The sequence below is a fragment of the Pseudophryne corroboree genome, chromosome 10, assembly GCF_028390025.1.
Source record: "Pseudophryne corroboree isolate aPseCor3 chromosome 10, aPseCor3.hap2, whole genome shotgun sequence".
NCBI lineage: Eukaryota > Metazoa > Chordata > Amphibia > Anura > Myobatrachidae > Pseudophryne > Pseudophryne corroboree.
Window position 1 is genome coordinate 56,424,622 of NC_086453.1, and position 20,480 is coordinate 56,445,101.

The window sequence follows — 20,480 nt, forward strand, 5'->3', positions numbered from 1 at the left end:
TGGTCAGAGACCTGCTAAAACCGAAGAGGGTGTCGGTTCACCAATGCACTCGAGTTCTGGGGAAAATGGTGGCGGCCTACGAGGCCATTCCCCTCGGAAGGTTCCATGCAAGGACTTTTCAATGGGATCTTCTGGACAAGTGGTCCGGGTCCCATCTGCACTTACATCGGAAAATAACTCTGTCCCCAGGGACCAGAGTGTCCCTCCTGTGGTGGTTGCAAAGTGCTCACCTCCTAGAGGGTCGCAGGTTCGGAATTCAGGATTGGATCCTGGTTACCACGAACGCGAGCCTCCGAGGATGGGGAGCGGTCACACAGGGAAAAAATTTTCAGGGTCTTTGGTCAGACCAGGAGTCCTGTCTACACATCAATGTGTTGGAACTCAGGGCCATTTACAACGGCCTTCGACAAGCGGAGAGTTTTCTTCGAAACCTACCGGTTCTGATTCAAATCAGACAATGTCACAGCAGTGGCTCATGTGAACCGCCAAGGCGGGACAAGAAGCAGAGTCGCAATGGCGGAAGCCACAAGGATCCTTCGCTGGGCGGAAAATCATGTAAGCGCTCTGTCAGCTGTCTTCATTCCAGGAGTGGACAACTGGGAAGCAGACTTCCTCAGCAGACACGATCTCCATCCAGGAGAGTGGGGACTTCATCAAGAAGTCTTTGCAGACGTAACACCTCTTTGGGGAACTCCTCAAATAGACATGATGGCGTCACGCCTCAACAAAAAACTTCTGAGGTATTGCTCCAGGTCTCGGGACCCTCAGGCTGTAGCAGTAGACGCTCTGGTAACACCGTGGGTGTTCAAATCGGTCTACGTGTTTCCTCCTCTTCCTCTCATCACAAAGGTGTTGAGGATCATAAGACGAAGAAGAGTACGAACGATACTCGTTGTCCCAGACTGGCCTCGAAGGGCCTGGTACTCGGATCTACAAGAGATGCTCACAGGAGATCCCTGGCCTCTTCCTCTGAGGGAAGACCTGTTGCAGCAGGGGCCCTGTGTATTTCAAGACTTACCGCGGTTACGTTTGACGGCATGGCGGTTGAACGCCGAATCCTAGCGAAAAAGGGGATTCCGGAAGAGGTCATCCCTACTTTAATAAAGGCTAGGAAGGAGGTGACGATAAAACATTATCACCGTATCTGGCGAAAGTATGTGTCTTGGTGCGAGACCAAGAATGCACCTACGGAAGATTTTCATCTGGGTCGTCTTCTCCACTTCCTACAGACAGGAGTGGATATGGGCCTGAAATTAGGCTCTGTTAGGGTACAGATTTCGGCCCTCTCGATTTTCTTTCAAAAGGAATTGGCTTCTCTTCCAGAAGTCCAGACGTTTGTAAAGGGAGTGCTGCACATCCAGCCACCTTTTGTGCCTCCAGTGGCACCATGGGACCTGAACATGGTGTTGCAGTTCCTAAAATCACACTGGTTTGAACCACTTAACAAGGTTGAGTTGAAATTTCTTACCTGGAAGGTGGTCATGTTGTTGGCCTTAGCATCGGCAAGGCCAACACAAGAGCCCCTACTTGATTTTTCATGTGGATCGAGCTGAATTGAGGACACGTCTGCAATTTTTGCCTAAAGTGGTTTCTTCGTTCCATATGAATCAAATTGTGGTGCCTGTGGCTACAAGTGACCTGGAGGATTCCAGATCCCTGGATGTAGTCAGGGCCTTAAAAATTTATGTAGCCAGGACGGCTAGAATTAGGAAAACAGAGGCTCTGTTTGTCCTGTATGCGGCCAATAAGATTGGCGCTCCTGCTTCGAAGCAGACTATTGCTCGCTGGATCTGTAATACGATTCAGCAGGCTCACTCTACGGCTGGATTGCCGGTACCAAATTTGGTTAAGGCCCATTCCACTAGGAAGGTGGGCTCTTCTTGGGCGGCTGCCCGAGGCGTCTCGGCATTACAACTTTGCCGAGCGGCGACTTGGTCGGGGTCAAACACTTTTGCTAAATTCTACAAGTTTGATACCCTGGCTGATGAGGACCTAGCGTTTGCTCAGTCGGTGCTGCAGAGTCATACGCACTCTCTCGCCCGATCGGGTGCTTTGGTATAAACCCCATGGTCCTTACGGAGTCCCCAGCATCCTCTAGGACGTAAGAGAAAATAAGATTTTAAACCTACCGGTAAATCTATTTCTCCTAGTCCGTAGAGGATGCTGGGCGCCCGTCCCAGTGCGGAAACTCTGCAAGACTTGTATATAGTTGTTGCTTACATAAGGGTTATGTTACAGTTGAAATCGGTCTTGGACCGTTACTGTTGTTGTTCATACTGTTAACTGGTTATGTATGTTCCAGGTTACATGGTATGATTGGTGTGGTCTGGTATGAATCTTGCCCTTGGATTGCTAAATCCTGCCTTGTATTGTCCATCTCCTCTAGGCACAGTTCTCTAACTGAGGTCTGGAGGAGGGGCATAGAGGGAGGAGCCAGTGCACACCCATAGTCAAAGTTGTTTTTAGGTGCCCTATCTCCTGCGGAGCCCGTCTATACCCCATGGTCCTTACGGAGTCCCCAGCATCCTCTACGGACTAGGAGAAATAGATTTACCGGTAGGTTTAAAATCTTATTTGAGCATACATAGCAAGTTTTTGTGGTCCTGGTTGGTGCTTTTGACATGTTGAAACACACACACACACACACACACACACACACACAGAGTCCACTCAGCAGTGCTTTCACCCTATTAGAATAGGAAGAGAAAGACCGTAGGAATAAAGGGAGCAAAAAACTTGGGAGTCGCACAGCTGGAATTATTTTGTAAAAAATAAATAAAAATAAATTAACCAGCCCGACGTTTGCAACCCTCACACCACCAACTGATAGTACAGCTTAAGTGGACTGGGTTGGTAATTGCGTTGCTCCACCTCCTCAGGACCTGTCAGCAGTGTCCCTTGGAAGATAAAAACATAGTTTTAGAAAAATGTTATTCAGAGAGATCTCAGCAGCAGAGCTTCTTACGCTAACAGCGCCAGTAATACCAGTATGGAGCCTCAGCGCTTATCTAATGCCTGGTATTCTATATTGTTATCACTAATTTTCCCCTTCTGTGACTGTACTCTGCCTATATCCTCCCCTCAGAGAGGAAATCCCGCTCACGCTGCGCGCCTAGCACTAAAAAGAAAAAATGGACGCAACAACATTTTTTTGATCACATCATACCTCCCCTCAGATGCCTGCCGTCCTCTGTCAGCGTGGAGACTCATCCCGCTCAGTTCACCCTGCACCCGGGAACTTATTAAGCAGCTCTTATTTCTCCTACCGCCGCTCTGGAGCCTCCGGTCCCGCCGCGGCCGGACCACGACAGCCCCAGCAGCGTCTCCTTCTTGCGCCGGCAAGCCGCCCGGGTCTCCGCTCTTCCGGCGGTGAACCCAGCGGCTCCCAGCTATCCACAGGACCTGATGCGCACTATTGCTAACGTGGCTCAAACTGTTACTGCGCACTTAGCCTGACGCGGGGAATAGCACAGAAGCAGGGAGGGACGGTCGCTCTGCTGCCAGCCACCTAAACGCTGTACCCCCTCAGTGATACTTAGTACTCACTCTGCTGCTTCTTGATCTCCTGAGAGAGATGCAGATCCATTCAAACAGAATCTGTGTCTCTCCTACAATTTGGAGCATTCGCCCCCCTTTCATATAGGTTGGCTCAGCCCAAGTCAGATTATTATACAAAAATGGATACTTTTGTGGAGCAGGAGCTGCTTTCCTGTGCTGCACCTCCAGCACCAATTTTTCAAACTGAGGGATTGGGGGGGGGGGGGGGTTTGGGTTTGTGAAGGGGGAGGAGCCATCTGAGTATAATTTTTTTGTTTAGATTGTGCTACCTCCGGTCTGCATACTTCATACCCAGCTGTCTGAGAGTTCCAGTGTCCCCTTGAGGATGAAAGAGAAAAAGGGTTAAGTAACGTTTACAGCTCTTTTTAAAGAGTTAATTGTTGTCTATTTATGGGGAGCGGGTTCCAATGTATGCCATTCTTTGTTTGTAGCAGGAACAGAAATTGGGTGCTCCGTATTATCTAGCTCTCCCTATCCATATGTACCTGTATGCCAGTTTATTTCCGTGAGCAATTCTTCATTAGCGCATTGGCAGCTGGCGGTGAACACAGGTGTCTTCTCCGCTGTCTACAGTAGCGCAAACTCTGTGTATCTGTATGGAGCGCTACCGGCTGGTTCCCTTTGACAGCTATCCTCCAATATGACAGCCGCTGAATAGAGGATTGCTCTCAAAGGGAACCAGCTGGCAGCACTCCATACGGGTGGTCTTCAGTTTACCGAATGTCGGGATCCCGGCGCACAGTATACCGGCGCCGGAATCCCGACACCCGGCATACCGACACATATTCTCCCTCGTGGGGGTCCACGACCCCCCTGGAGGGAGAATAAAATAGTGTGTAGCGCGCCACCGTGCCCGTAGCGTGGCGAGCGCAGCAAGCTCACAAGGGGCTCCTTTGCGCTCGCCACGGTGTCGGTATGCCGGCGGTCGGGCTCCCGGCGCCGGTATGCTGGTCGCCGGGAGCCCGTCCGCCGGCATACCATACTACACCCCTCCATACAGATACACGGAGGCAAAAAAGCAATACTGCACTGGTCTGTCTCCACAATATGGCTGGAGGAGCATCCTCGGAGTGTGCTTGGTATCATGAGTTGGCCCCGTCGTCCAGATTTCAAACCCAATACAAAAACACGTAGGATGCAGTTCAACCTGACAGCAATGGCAGCGTTTCACCACCGGCAAATATTATGAAATTGTGGACCATTCCTCTGAAGGCATGGTCTATAGCAGGGATGGGGAACTTTCGGCCCTCCAGCTGCTGTTGAACTACACATCCCAGCATGCCCTGCAACAGTTTTAGCATGGACAAATAGCAAAACTGTAGCAAGGCATGCTGGTATGTGTAGTTAAACAACAGCTGGAGGGCCGAAGGTTCCCCATGCCTGGTCTACAGGACCTACACAGTACTTCAGAGAGCTCGTCATGTCTGTGCTCCTTTGTGTTACTGCTACAATCTGATGACGTTGCTACACGTTACTAGGCAGGTTTCTCACAAGTGTACTGTTCTTTTGCATGAAGTACATTGTTGGCAACAGCACCTACGTGTACAGCCGTATCACTAGGCAAAGGTTCATAGGACAGTTTTACAAATCTTTAAATCAATTAAAATACTGCATTTTATTATATAGGTTTAATAATCTACCCTCTTCCAGTCTCCTGCTGCAGTAAGTTGCTTAGTATGTTTAAATCCTGGAAATTGAAAATGTTTCCTGTCTGGAATCTGTCCCTCCAGTATAGGGTGGAACTGAGCCATGTAGCGCTTACATAGCAATAGTAGGAGATCCCCAATCGTGAACAAGCTAACACCACATATTAATGCTAGGGTGTCCCACTGCTTCATCTTACTCTCCCCAATACAAGTACAAGCACTTCCACTGCAGTTAGGCCACATTCAACACTCTTCTGGCACCATCAGTCTTCCCAAATGTCCTTAGGAAAGAGAACTGGACCAAAATTTATAGGTCTGTACTTTTACCATTTATGTATTTTCCTTTACCCGCCCACACTCTAACCCAGAGGTCACGACGCAGCATCCCCCAGATGGATGAGAGAGGAAAACTTCTGTTATATTCCTGCTAAGCAGGGACTACACAAAGTGATGTTCAGATATGTTTCTTACTCTGATAACTGCCAGTTGATTGCGTTTTCTGGGTCTGGGCGTTAATACTGCTTCGGCCAAAGCTTCTCTACCACAGATGGAGGCCTTCTGGCCTGGCAGGGTGGGTGGCAGTGTGCCAACATTTCACCAGCACATGACTGCATGTAGATCCTGGATGTGATGGTGGTGCTTCCATGTGCTTAGTTCCATACAAGGGTCATTCATTTTACCATACTCCAACAGAGGAACTAGTCTCTCCCTGAATTGGATGCTTTCTCCTGGTACAGCTTTTACCATCCGTGTCTTAGAGAATGTCAAATAACATCCTGTCTCTGGCTGCTCTTTATTACCTCCCCATAGTGATTCTTATCCACATTCTGAGGTGAATTAGGCTTGTGTGCTATACGAGACTTCTTGGCCATTCAGGGTCATTAGTGCCTGGATACACTGCGCCTGATTAGTGTCCTGGACCTATTTCGGCACATCTCTATTGCACACCTACATTACAGGGGCACCTGGTGTATATTTAGTTGGGCAGGACCACAACAGTGGCATTCAAAGAGTGGCAGTACAGAGGAGCAGGAAAATGATGGTGGACGTGTATAAGAACATAAGCACGATGAAAGCCCATATGCAAGCAGCCCCCTTCTAGGAGTGGACTCAAAAACTGTTCAAGTCATGCAAAAGTGGATCATGGACTCTAAATCGTAATAGGTTCCTTAAGCCAAATGGGGAACGCCTGAGGTGGACCTGAAGGTGATTCAAGATCCATGGTTTGGCACTGGGCGCAGACATAATAGTCCTTGGCACTTCCAGCTATAGACCTACCCTGGCTGTCTTTCAGCAAGTAACCAAGAGGGTAAGCATAAGGCAGACTTGTAATCAGAGGTCCTTACCCTGCTGGCTGATGATCTGTTGCACCTCAAGTTTCAACTGGAAATGCAAACATAGGAACCAATGCTGCACCCCACTTTGCCGCAGAGCAAAAGACAAAACACAAGGGAGAGGGGGAGAAATCCCACCCACCTCCCTCTTTTCACATACTCCACCCAAGTATATCATGACGATCCTACTTCTCATACTCAATTCCACATGTAATGCTTTCTACAGTCAGAACTCAAATTACTGTCAGTCTGAGCGTCAGTCAAATCCATGCATTGGGGTGGTAAGTGTGTACACAGCTTACAATACTTGTTACAAGCATATCCCTAGTTGGGAGGGGCTCTGCACTGTAATACTGGCTTCTAGCTGCCCATACATTATTACCCCTATGAAACCCATGAGATTTACCTCGCCGATCTTTTGAACCAGGTTCTCCGTTGTATATCCGGAATAGGTTGTGCTCTCTACAGCTGGAAGCAGGTACGGTGGCGAGTTGCAGATTAAGATACAGACCTTGTGAGTCTGCCCACTGTGAGATACAAATCAACAAGATAACAATATTAGAACAATTAGCCCTCATACAACAGTCAGCACTGGGATATTTCACTAGCCTAGCTAGGGCGGGCGGTGTAGACCAAGGAAAAGCTGTCTTACAAATTACAATAAAATATTTATATATCACTATTTCTCCCATAGGACTCAATGCTTTTGGGTTATGGATCCTGGTACACATTAAAATGAACAATAACATTTTGCAACTTTAGTAAGCAGGGGCTACTGTCTATGAGCAATAAGATGTTCTTTTGTTAACAGATTCCTTATGTTTATCAAAAATGACAAAAAATTAATCAAAAAGTCAATGGGTTTGCCACTTTGTTCCAGTTTACAGACCTATTAGATGGGAGTCCCGCTGATGGCAGCCCTGTATGTCTCTCAGCCCTCCATTCTGAAGGACTGAAGCTGTACAGCATGTTTCCCAACTCCAGCCATTAGGGACCCCTGACAGTACATGTTTTCCAGATCTCCCAGTTGGTGTGCAGGTGTATTCTTTACTGTCTGAGCCATTTTAAAAAAAATCCATAGGTGGTGCCAATTATTTTCACTTGCGACACGTGATATGATATGTGAAGGGATGCAGTTAATATACGGGCTGTCGGGATCTTGGCGTTCAGGATGCAGATGCCGAAATCCCGAAAGCCGGTGAAATGCCGGTGGTCGCAATCCCGAGAGCAGCCCCATATTCCAGCTTGGGTGGTGCTTTCACACCACCACCCGAACGGTAATAGAACCCGAAGTATGGTGCGCGCAGCGAGCCCGCGAGGAGACTCGCCACCTCGCAGCTGGGATTCCATCTATGCACTGCCGCCGTCGGGATACTGACAGATATCATCCCGTCAGCCGGGATTACATATGCATTCCTATGTGAAGATCAGTGGATCCACCATTGATGCGCTCCGGACGTTTGAGGGCAGAGCCAGGACAACGGGGAGCTGTTCATGTTTTGTAGGCTTGCTGAGGCCAGCAGACTTCACGGCCTCTGCTGCATGATTACACCAGCCATCCCGAGTACCTCAGATCGCTAGTGGTCATGCAGAAGATCCGCTGCTGCGTCTTGGTATCCAGCAGCGGATCAGAGGAGCTGGCAGGAGGCATCTCTTTGCATAAGCCGCCTCTCGTGACATTAGCATACTGTCACATCTGCATCCACCTCTGTTTCAGCCCCATAGACCACTATCTCCGAATGCCTGATAAGACTACTTTCTATGTTCACAGGGTCATTATCTGGCATCTGTTTGACGAGACGCTGCCTGCAGTAGCCTCTGACCACTCCCATACATATAAAACAGCGGTAAGGCGGAGAATGCGCGGGGTCTGCACTGGGCAGGATGCACAGCTTGGTGATAAAGCTCTGCCCTGTTATATGTCGTGTATAGGTGTAAAGGAATAGGCCAGGCTGACGTCTCAAAATCACTTACATCTGTTCCCTCATCTTCTTGAAATCGTCAAACAGTTGCAGGGCAGTGCTCAGGCCCTCGGCGATGAGGCTGCAGCTCTCTCCTCCACCTCCCATAAACCTGGTGAGAAAGCCAGAGAGTGAAACTCAGATTGTGACATACCAGTAACCTCAGCTACCACAGCTCACACGAGCCAGTGATGTCTGCCGTCTCCTCAGCCAGCTTCATGCTGCCCGACTTTACATAGACACTGCACAGCCATCATGCCAGTATTCCTGCACTCACTACACAGGGAATGCAGACTGACCTGATCTGATCAGAAAGCTACAGTAACTGAGCAGTGGAAGATCAGCTATCATCATCACTTGCTAAAGCTCTGATAGCACCATCAAACCTACAAGTTGCAGTCATGGTCTGGTCAGCGCTTTGGGTGTAGTGACAGCACTTTTCGCATAGATATGAATGGGGTAGTACATATGGTGTAATGGTTAGCATTACTGCCTCACAGCACTGAGGTCATGAGCTCGATTCCCATCACAGCCCTAACTGTGTGGAGTTTGTATATTCTTCCCGTGCTTGGGTGGGTTTCTCCCAGGTACTCCTCCCACAATCCAAAAATATACTGGTAGCTTAATTGGCTCCTGACAAAAATTAACCCTTGTGTGTACATGTGTTATGGGCAGACTAGATGAGGCAAGTAGTTCTAATCTGCTGTCCAATTCTATGTTTCTATCCATGTAATTACAACAGGACAAGGCCTGTTCACCAGACCAAACTGCTGCATGGCCACTGTGCGTTGTTTGTGCATGCTAACCCAATGCTATGCAGGGCTTTCTATCTTGTTTACAACCATCCTTGGCACATTTCATCTCCAATTTTAGATTTTTAATTAACTGTTGCTACTTTTCAACAACAGTTGCTTAGTGTTCATTCTAGCACCCTGCACCTTTCAAAATAGATGCAGTTGCTCTTTCCTGCCTGGGGTGTCACTCTCTGCTGTGGTGCTTCTCAGCACACTCTGATCTGTTACTCAGTGCTGTGATACAGACCAGAGTGTGCCGAGATGCACCAGAGCAGAGAGCGACACCCCAGGCAGGAAAGAGGAACTGCACAGGATTTGAAATGTGCAGGGTGCTAGAATGAACACTAATTGCTTATTCTGTTAAATGCAAAAATATGTTGTGTAAGATAAAGTGCTCTTATGGGAAGTTCCTCATCGACTTGTGCACATAACATACAATTAAGTCTGCATGTAATTCTCTGTATAACACTAGGATATAAACTGAAAACTGTATTGCATCTGAGAACAATTTGAGTGATCTAGAGCAGTATGCCAGTTTTCCTTATTGATGTTCTTATGACTTCCTAATACATTAAATTCTACTTAAGCCAAGTTGGCTTCTGTAATGGGCTTAAGCAGCACATATACCGATACAATGCCATTCCTATATTTATAGGTTCATTTATTTTCTGCATTTTCATTGACCACACATACAAAGATGACATCCTTTTGAAAGAAGTTGAAATATGAAAAATTCCAAGTACAGTGCGGAATAACATCAAACAAAAACACAAACAAACCCCCACACAAAAAACAAACACATACCATTCACGTACATAGTAACAAAGGATAAAGGACACCTTTCTCATAATAAATAATAATAATAAGACAACAGTCTTGTATTAGAGCCGATGTAGACCATATCGCTCAGTGACATCTCACTGCGGCCGGGCAGGCAGCTCTTGGACGACAGTCCAAATTGAGCTGCATGCACGGCCGACAGCGAGGGTTGTTAACGTCCCCCGAGCCTGCGCATCGCTCGTCATCGCCCGCATACACACTTGGGGAGAAAGTAAACAACGTCGCTCAGGAAGAGTGAAAATGAGGGACGTCGTTTACTTTCACGGAAAATGTGTACGCACCTTAAGACACCATAGCCCTTACCTCAACAGAACAATTAGGAAATTGCTGCATGATGGGATATACAGCTCTCTTAGATACACGGTACACCTCAAACACACATCATCTATTTAGCAATTATTAAAACTATAAGGGCAATCATTTTACAGGTAGTGTTAGAAATGGAAGGTCGTGATGGTGAAAAAGAGGCCAAAGTAAATCGTTCATCCTATTTTAATGTTGTTTTCAGATGTTAGCTGTGAAGTGAGATAAGAGTGAATGGGTGTCACAATGTTTATAGAGCATCTCACAAATACTATCTGGAGGAAAACCAAAAAGTGAGGAGGTTCTACCAAAAATGGTAAAGAATCAGTTGTTAACATACGACTTACATATTTATAAAAATCAATTAACAGAAATAGAACCCATTGTCCTATTTTATAGCATTATATGCTTGGAATGTAAGTGCCATTCTGGATTCGCAAATTTAGGGGAAAGAATTTAATAGGTTTTTTGCACCTGATCTCCCATCTAAAAGTGACGGGGCGATATTTAATTGTTTGTGCTGGCAGGCGCAAGTTGCTGGGTGCCCATGACTTATTGCATGTGTTGCGCCCAAATGCAGCGGTTTTAGACGCGTAAAGTGGTTAAACCCGTGGAAAGTACTGTGAGCGATGCGTTTAGGCACACAAAAGCCCAACTTTTTGCAGATTTTTGTTTACCACGCCCCGGAGGACGGGATCAGAAATAATGGGTGGCTGCGGTACTCGCCCCATTGACACAATTTAATTGCTCCAGTCCATCGAGACCTATTCTGGCAGCTTCCATGCCCAATCGAATCTGCCCCTAAAGGGCAATTATACCAAAAGCATTATGATAGAAACATAGAATTTGTCGGCAGATAAGAACCACTTGGCCCATCTAGTCTGCCCCTTTTTTTTTTTTACAATATTTTTATCTCTATCCTTATTTGATCCTGATTTCTTTGTAAGGATATCCTTATGTCTATCCCATGCATGTTTAAATTGCTCTACTGTCTTAGCCTTTACCACCTCTGATGGGAGGCTATTCCACTTGTCCACTACCCTTTCTGCAAAATAATTTTTCCGCAAATTTCCCCTGAACCTCCCCCCCTCCAGTCTCAGTGCATGTCCTCGTGTTCTATTGCTTCTCTTCATTTGGAGAATGTTTACCTCCTGGACTTTGTTAAAACCCTTGATATATTTGAAAGTTTCTATCTTTTGTATTAGGAGGATGGGCTGTGTCATTTACATATACATTTCCTGAATGGTCCCTCCACCTCTGCACAGAACACATATTACAGGTTCTGCAGCAGAAACGGACAATGAGGCACATGTATTTAGCCTGCAGAACTGATAAAGTAGTGATAAGTGCAAGGTGATAAACGTTCAAGCCAATCAGCTCCTGTCATTTATCAAATCCATAATGATTGGCTGGTGCGTTATCACCGTGCGCTTACCGCTGCTTTATCCCTTCTCCAGGCTTAATACATCTGCCACAATGTTATTTTTACATTCTCAACTCTCTATTTGGATGGATAAACAAACTGTCCCATTCAGAGCAATTCCTGCCACGGCAGATGTAGTAAACTGCAAATGTTCACAACTCAAGAAATTGTTACCATGGCATATTCTTACTCTCTGTATATACAGTACAGTCCGGACCACTCAGTGGCAACGTGATGGCAAAAGCGGACATCAGAGAACTGATCAACCATCTATCTCAATGCAATGCAACTAGGACGCTCCAAGAGAATGAGCTCAGTGAGCTGCTTCATTTTATATGCCATACTTGTATATCTACGCGCGTCCAAGTCTCCAAATCTGTATACGAAGTGCTACAATGCAGCGGACGTGGCTTTTTTCCACGCCAAGTTCTGTTGTGCTGCGTATAGAGACTCGGTCACACACAGATATACACATGTCGCAAATAAAATACACTTTTATGTCAGAAGTGAATTAACCTACTAGGATGTTTTTGAAGTGTGGGAGGAAACCAGGGCAGTCGGAGGAAATTCCCACAAACCTGGAGAGAAAGAGGATTTTGGTACTTACCGATAAATCCATTTCTCTGAATCCACTCGGGGACACTGGAACACATGAGACAGCTGGGTGTGAAGTATGCAGACCGGAGGTGGCACAATCTAACATTAACAATATTATGCACAGCCGGCTTCTCCCCCTTCACGCCCCCTATCCCTCAGTTTGAAAAAATTGACTGAGAGAAGAAGGAACATGAAAAGCAAACCCAAGGAGAGGAACCAACCATAGCAACAAGTCAAACAAGAACCATTGACCGAATAGGTCAAACTGTTTGAACTAAAATTTAACAAGAACACGCAGGTTGGCAGCACCGAGGCGGGCGTCCAGTCTCCCCGAGTGGATTCAGAGAAATGGATTTATTGGTAAGTACCAAAATCATCTTTCCTCTTTCATCCACTAGGGGACACTGGAACATCCCAAAGATACTCCCATGGGCGGGAGTGCTGTCTGAAGCCTGCAGAATCAAACGTCTACACCTGCATCTCTGGATGCAAACGTATCAAATTTGTAAAATCGAGTGGGCGGAGACTAGAGGTGCCTCCACTACCCAAACTTATTGAGTGTGTGCTGATGACCACGTTGCCACTTAATAAGTTTGGGTAGTGGAGGCACCTCTAGTCTCCACCCATGAAGCGCCCACTGATCTGGTGGTATGAGCACCTACCCTAAACGGAACTCTCTTAAAACAAGAGATATAAACCTGTCTGATAGTAAATCGTATCCCTCAGGCTAAAGTCCGCTAAGACGTCGGCCAACCTTTGTTGGGCCCATATACAGAAACAAAGAGTCAAACGTTCTAATAGAGGATGTAGCCTATACGTAAATCTTAAAGGTTCTGACCACATCCAAAGACAAGTCAAGTCCCCTTCCGCAATTCCCTGGAAGGTGGGAACCACAATGGGCTGGTTAATGTGGAAACCAGAAACCACTATAGGTAGAACTCCATTTTTGTATGGAGCTTTGCCCTGTCCTCCTGAAAAACGAGGAAAGGACTCTTACACGATAGAGCACCCAACTCTGAGACCCTTCTTGCAAATGCCAACAGTAGTAACAGGTTTACGTTTTTAAGATCCACTGTCTGTAGAGGCTCATTTTGGATTTTAAAAAAAAAATTGCGCACTAATTTAAGATCCCACGCAGCCATGGGAGGACAAAAAAGGTGGCTGTATTCTCAGTCCACCCTGTAACAAACGTCTGAACTTCCTGTAATACCATCAGACGTTGTAGAAACAGAATAGAGAGGACTGAGACTTGTATCTTCAAGGATCCCAACCTCAAATCTCCATCTAATCCAGTTTGGAGAAATCTTAGAAGTACATAGAGGCGGAACTCCTTGAAATTCCACCCTTTTGACTATAGTAATGTGCCGCTATAACTGGTTTCCTTGCAGCTAACCTTACGGGGATAGCTGATTTCGGAATACACTTGTAATCTAGAATTCCGGTCTCAAGCGCCACACAGGGAAACGTAGACGGTTTAGGGCTGAGAAATGGGCCTTATGTTGTGCTTTTCTGTCCAAGATAAGATCCTTGTGGCCTCCCTTAAAGCCATGCAGATCTTTGTTCCTCCTTGACAGTTTAAGTGTTGTTGCCGTCACATTGTCCGACTGAACTCTTAGGTGTTGAGACCTTACTAGGTTCCTCTGCCAGAGAAGTGCATTGTAAATAGCTCTTAAACCAAAACTATTTATTGGGAAGCTGCTTTCGTGGGGTGACCACCTTCTCTGAAGATGATGGTTCTCGAGTATTGGTTCCTCAACCACTGAGACTGGCATCTGTTGTCAGGATTTTCCAATCCCAGATTCCAAAAACTCTTTTCCACAGCTATATTCCTGTGGACTGACCACCATATTAACAAGGTCCTAAATCAAGGCAACAAGCGAATCAGTCGATGGAGTAGCCAATACATGCCTGTCCCCTAAGCAATTCAATTAATCTGGAAAGGTCTGGAGTGAAACATGCCCTATTGGATTGCTTTGAAAGATGCTACCATCCTTTCCAGAAGCATTACACATGGATGCCGGGACACTGTCCGGTTCTGTAAAACCTGATGTACCGTTTCCTTGATCTCTCGAATCTTGTCTCCTGGGAGAAACACCTTCAGATGTATCGCATCTAAAATGAGACCCAGGAATTGAATCCCCTGTGTTGGTTGAAGGAGTGGATTTTCTTTGAAATTCACGATCCAACCGTGACAAATGGGAAACTGATGAGTGGTCTGAGCATTCCTGAGAGGGAGCCATGATCAGAAGGTCCAGATAAGGAATTACCTTTACCCCTAGGATCTCACTGTCGCGACAATTACAGCCTTGATCTTTGTGAAGATACTCGGGGATAAGCCAAATGGTAGGGCTCTGAACTGGTAATGATTCTTGCCCACTGCAAACCGTAATTAGGCTTGGTGTGGAATCCAAAATGTGACCTAAAAAAGGTACACGTCCTTTTGTCCATGTACACCATGAACTCTTCTTCCCAACATAACCGCTTGGATTGACTCCATCCTGAACCTGGAAACAGTCAGAACGGATTCAAAACTTTTAAATTTAAGGATTGGTCTGATAGACCCATCCGGTTTAGGCACTACAAAAAGATTTAAATAAAAACCCGCCCCATTTGAGAAATCGGAACAGTCATAATTACTTCCGTCTGACAATAGGTCCTTTTTTTGAAGTAACCTCCAAGGATCTTCCGCCAGAAGCCCCCTCAGGTCGGAGTACCAACTCCTGCAAGGCTAGTCTGGTGCTATTAAAAACACCCACGCCCTTTCCTTTTTTTCTTCTTCTTTTTTTTACACTCTCGGTATAAGGGGAAATGGCGAAAAGATTTACACCCGATTGTAGGACAATGGGATCGTCAGCGCGTCCACCATTTCTGCTGCTAGATCCCGCGCCCTGGCCACATATCTTTGATAACTGATGTTTTTCCGAGAGGCCATTAGGCCTATCTGCGGTAGACCCCCTTGTCGTACTATTGTCTCGAAAACCTGGGTATCAACATTACTCTCCTGCATATCTTGGCGACTGAAATAGTCTGCTTCCCAAAATTCCACTCCTGGGATTAAGACTGCTGACAGGATTATGAATCGCCGTAACAAATGTCCTCACTTTCTGAGTACACAGAGGAAGGCCTGTTGTAAAGAACCGACTGATCTATTCAATATCCCTGGGAGATACTCTTGTTGACCCATACCTCTGGAGAGATTTCGGCCCTGGTGTCCCAAAACTCTTCCAATCGTGCGCCCACTAAAGGTGACCGTAATACCACGGTCTTTCTGGTAGTGATTTGGGAGCGGCCTTCTGCTTCTACGAGCCTGAACGCCAAATCATCTTCCTCTAGCTCGAAAGGATTGAGGCCTAAAAGAATTGAACACCGGACCTGAATAATTTCTTTTGACCGGTGGTGTAGTCGTAGGTTACGCGGTAGGTAGAAAAGGAGATGTCCCTGCTGATGCCTGAGAAATCCACCTGTCTAATTCTGGACCAAATTAAGTCTCTCCTACAAATGGGATTCTTGGGAGTCAGAATCCATTTGCCAGTCTCTGAGCCACAGAATCCTTATTTCCGATATGGCCAACCTAGAGAAGTGTGATGCAATTCTGTTAGCATTCCTTTGCAGCCTGGCAATTGTAAGTAGTCGACTCACTGATATGCTCCATCCATTTACTCCTGCTGTATCTTTCTCTACAGCCTGAACAATACGACCAGACCATGCTATAATAGCCTTGGTGACCCAGGCACTAACAATAGTAGGTCTGTATGATGGCGTTCATTCAGAGTTGATCGCTAGCTGCATTTGTTCGCAGCCCAGCGATCAGGCTAAAAACCAGCAGTTCTGTACATGCGTATGCGGCGCAATGCGCACGCGTGACGTACGAGTACAACGACGGATGTAGTTAAACACAGGGTCTAGCGATGCATTTCAGTCGCACTGGCTGCCGCAGAGTGATTGACATGAATGGGGCGTTTCTGGGTAGCAACGGACAGTTTTCAGGGAGTGATCGGAAAAACGCAGGCGTGCCAGGGAAAACGCAGGCGTGGCTGGCCGAACGCAGGGCGTGTTTGTGACGTCAAATCCGGAACAGAATGGTCTGAAGTGATCGCAAGCGCGAGTAGGTTTTGAGCTACTCTGAAACTGTACAAAATAAATTTGTAGCCGCTCTGCGATAGAACCGTTCGCACTTCTGCTAAGCTAAAATACACTCCCAGTGGGCGGCGGCATAGCGTTTGCACGGCTTCTAAAAACTGCTAGCGAGCGATCAACTCGGAATGAGGCCCGATGTCCCAGCAGCTACAAAAATAGATTCTGACCGGTGGTTTCAATTCTGTGTCTACCTTACGAGCTGACGCCTCCTTTAAAATAGTCATGTTTGGTATGGGCAAGATTGTGTTTCTTCTTGACAGTCTAGCCAGGGAGGCAACCACCATCTGCGGAACCTCCCACTTAGACATGTAGTGGGTAAACGGCCTCGAACGTCTTTGGAATTTATTTTTGGAAGCGTTTATCAGGCTGCTTCTAAGCTTTTCCCTTTGAACCTGGAGAGTCTGGGGAATTGGAAAACTTGCTTCTCGTGGTCTATCTCGACTTAAATAAATCAAAACCTTTCGGTTCCTTAACTTCTTCCTCACTGAAGTTAAGGACCTATTACACCTCAATTAGAGAATCTAATCCCTTATCCTCAGAGTCCTCCTCTTGCGGACTGGTGTTCAGTATCACCTCTACTGCCTCATCCAGTGTTTTCTGCATGTGCGGGCGGAGTCATTCTACTGAAGAATTACTCCAAAGTTTTGGTAAACCCTGCTGCCCACTCTAAATGTGCTTGCGGGATTCCGCCATCTCTCTGGAACCTGTCGGCTAGGGCACATTTCCATGATGTCTACTGGCCACTACTCCCAGGTTGAGCGTCTATTCCTAAACATGAATCGCTCACCTCGTCGCCATTATTGCTCTTTTTATCACATTTTGAGCATACTGTACATAACTCTTTGTGGTCTTGTTTGGCGATTTTGACCTATTTAACATACACGCCACTAACCAGCAGTACTTTCACCTTATTTAAGTAGAAAGAGAAAGACCACAGGGATATAAGGAGCATGAAACTGGTTTTTGACACACAGCTGGAACTAATTCTATTTTATAATAAAAAATATAAAAAAATATATTTATTTATTAATCTCAGGCTGTTCTGAATCTAATACTACATTGTGATGGGCTTGACAGCGATTGGTAGCTAAAGAATCCCTCCAGAATGTTTCCAACTGCAGGTGTGTGCTTATTCTAAAATCCAATATGGCCGCAACTGAACATTTTTAGACACATCTCCAAAAGTCCAGTCTGTGCTCAGCATGCATATAGCCTTCCGTGTAGCTTCGTGGCTGATAACATGAATTGTACTGGCGCATGGTCTATAACTAGCGCGGTAGCGCTGTATCAGACCGCCAGCAGGGATATTAACTGAGCGCAGCAGTGTAGCGGCGCCACTCGTCAGCCCCGCTAGTGACCGCTGCCCGTCAGACCCGCTAGTGGCCGTGATCTGCTGTACAATAAGGCTTGCGCACCCCCCTGCAGTATAATAAATACGCTGGCCCGCTGTCTAACAGCGCCTATGTAAAAAACGCTGTCCCTGTAATGTTTGATGCTTCTGCTGCTTGGGGGAGATGCCGACCCCTTCAGTCAGGGTCTTTGTCTTCATGGAAACTTTGTTAGAAGAGAATCGCTGTTAGAGATGCCGATCTCTTTCACCAGGATCTATTCAGTCATGCCTGCACCCTCCTTTCTGTTAGGTGGGATTGGGCTCCTCTCATAATTGGGAGAAAAAAAAGTAAAAAATAAAAATATATATATATATATATATATATTTGTGGAGCCAGAGCTCCTATGTGCTTCCTCCTCCAAGCACAATTTTTCAAACTGAGGGATAGGGGGCGTGAAGGGGGAGGGGCCAGCTGTGCATAATTTTGTTAATGTTAGATTGTGCCACCTCCGGTCTGCATACTTCACACCCAGCTGTCTCATGTGTTCCAGTGTTCCCTAGTGGATGAAAGAGAAATACAAACTCCACACTGATAAGTAATGTCCGGGAATTGAACTAATGACCCGAGTACTGTGAGGAAGCAATGCTAACCACTATGGTAGCTGTGCTGCACAGCTAATTTGAAGCCCTAGCTTATCGACCGACACATCACAGTTTAAATAAGAATTTCCATACTGCACGGTAGACCTAAAAGTAATCAACACAACTAAAATGATGTATAAAACAGCATATATGGTCTTTATATCTATATCATGATTGTAGAGAAGGTTAAGATAAAATAATATATAAATGAAGAGAGACTTACATGATGCTGTCCAGCCATTGAACGAACTCATAAGCGCTGCTGGTGGGGGCGTGGCACTGGACGTAGGACTCTGGGGCGCAGTCCACAGTATTGAAAACCACAAGGCTGTACTGGGTGCCTCCATACTGAAACACAAGACATTACAGTGAGCACGCTGTGGTACAGACACCTTGCACCTCTCAGCCATTTACACTACAATGAGTAACTCACATCTCCACCAAAGTCTGTTTCTGCTGGAGGGCCGCCGTTAAAGTATCTAAAAAAAAAAAAAGTTTTAAATGTACAACCAATATTTCAGCATAAATACTGTCCAACGCTGAACAGAACTGTATCAACTACAAATACAAGCATGAAACCACTCTATTACATTTCCTAAATGAGTCATTTGGCCATAACAATATGAGCAACATGTATGCCTAAACACTAGAAACAGCATGCACCCCACCAGAATGGGCCAGAACATCGGTGTCAGACAGGACTAGGAAATATTTCTGCTATAAACATGGCCCCAGACACATCTGCTTACACAGTATGGGCCAGCACCTTGGTAGTCCAGGCTCTGCCCCTTTCATCCCCCAAAATGCAGCATACCGGAACTAAGGGCCTAATTCAGATTTGATCGCAGCAAATTTGTTAGCTAATGGGCATTCCGAGTTGATCGCACACTGCAACTTTTTGCAGCCCGTGCGATCACTTAGACGCCGCCTATGGGGGGAGTGTATTTTTGCATAGCAAGGCTGCGATCGCTTGTGCAGCCGAACTATGCAAAGAAAGTTTTGTGTAGAACGAGCCCAGGGTAAGAGTTACTTACCCTGTGCGATAAATCCAGCGTTGCAGGTCCCGGAATTGACGTCAGACATCCGCCCTCCAAACACCTGGACACGCCTGCGTTCGCCGCACCACTCCCAGAAAACGGTCAGCTGACACCCACAAACACCCTCTTCCTGTCAATCTCCTTGCGATCGGCTGTGCGAAAGGATTCTTCGTTAAATCCATAGCTCAGCAACGATCCGCTGTGTAACCGGATGACGCGCCTGTGCATTGCGGTGCATACGCATGCGCAGTAGTAACCTGTTCGCTGCGAAAAACGGCAGCGAGCGATCAACTCGGAATGACCCACCATGTGCACTGCAGGGTGGGGCAGATATAACATGTGCAGAGAGAGTTAGATTTGGGTGGGGTGTGTTCAAACTGAAATCTAAACTGCAGTGTAAAAATATAGCAGCCAGTATTTACCCTGCACAGAAACAAAATAACCCACCCAAATCTAACTCTCTCTGCACATGTTATATCTGCACCCCCTGCAGTGCACATGGTTTTGCCCAACTGCTAACAAATTTGATGCTGTGATCAGATCTGAATTAGGCCCTAGGTCAGAAACACCATACACTACTTGTGTGTCCCTGTTTGTTACTCAGTGACGGACTGGAGCATGAAGGGCCCACCGGGGGAAAGTAGTGGTAGGGGCCCATGCCTAGGGGTGTGGCACTCTCCAGAGGAGGTAATCCTTAGATAGTGCTAGGTCTGGGCCCCTGGGTATTTTAAAGTAACCCCTTTGGTACCTGCCTAGGTCCCAGCATCCTATACCCAGTGTAATGCTCATGTGCCTCCTAGTGGACGAAGAAGAAATCTATATATAATAAATACTGCTAGGACATTTATGATACTGTACCAGATTGATAACAGCAATGA

General features: G+C 46.4%; 1 protein-coding gene across 5 annotated transcripts in view; it reads right to left on the reverse strand.

Moving 5' to 3' along the window:
* The window catches only part of MED25 (mediator complex subunit 25), a 138,374-nt gene that overhangs the window by 85,397 nt on the left and 32,497 nt on the right, over positions 1–20,480 (reverse strand). For all 5 annotated transcript variants that reach the window (XM_063942428.1, XM_063942426.1, XM_063942425.1 and 2 more), the window contains exons 3-6: positions 18,999–19,044; positions 18,789–18,913; positions 8,513–8,611; positions 6,945–7,065 (exon numbers count right to left, since the gene is read on the reverse strand). In XM_063942428.1, coding sequence (XP_063798498.1) covers positions 6,945–7,065; positions 8,513–8,611; positions 18,789–18,913; positions 18,999–19,044 — 391 coding nt within the window. The remainder of the gene's footprint in view (positions 1–6,944; positions 7,066–8,512; positions 8,612–18,788; positions 18,914–18,998; positions 19,045–20,480) is intronic.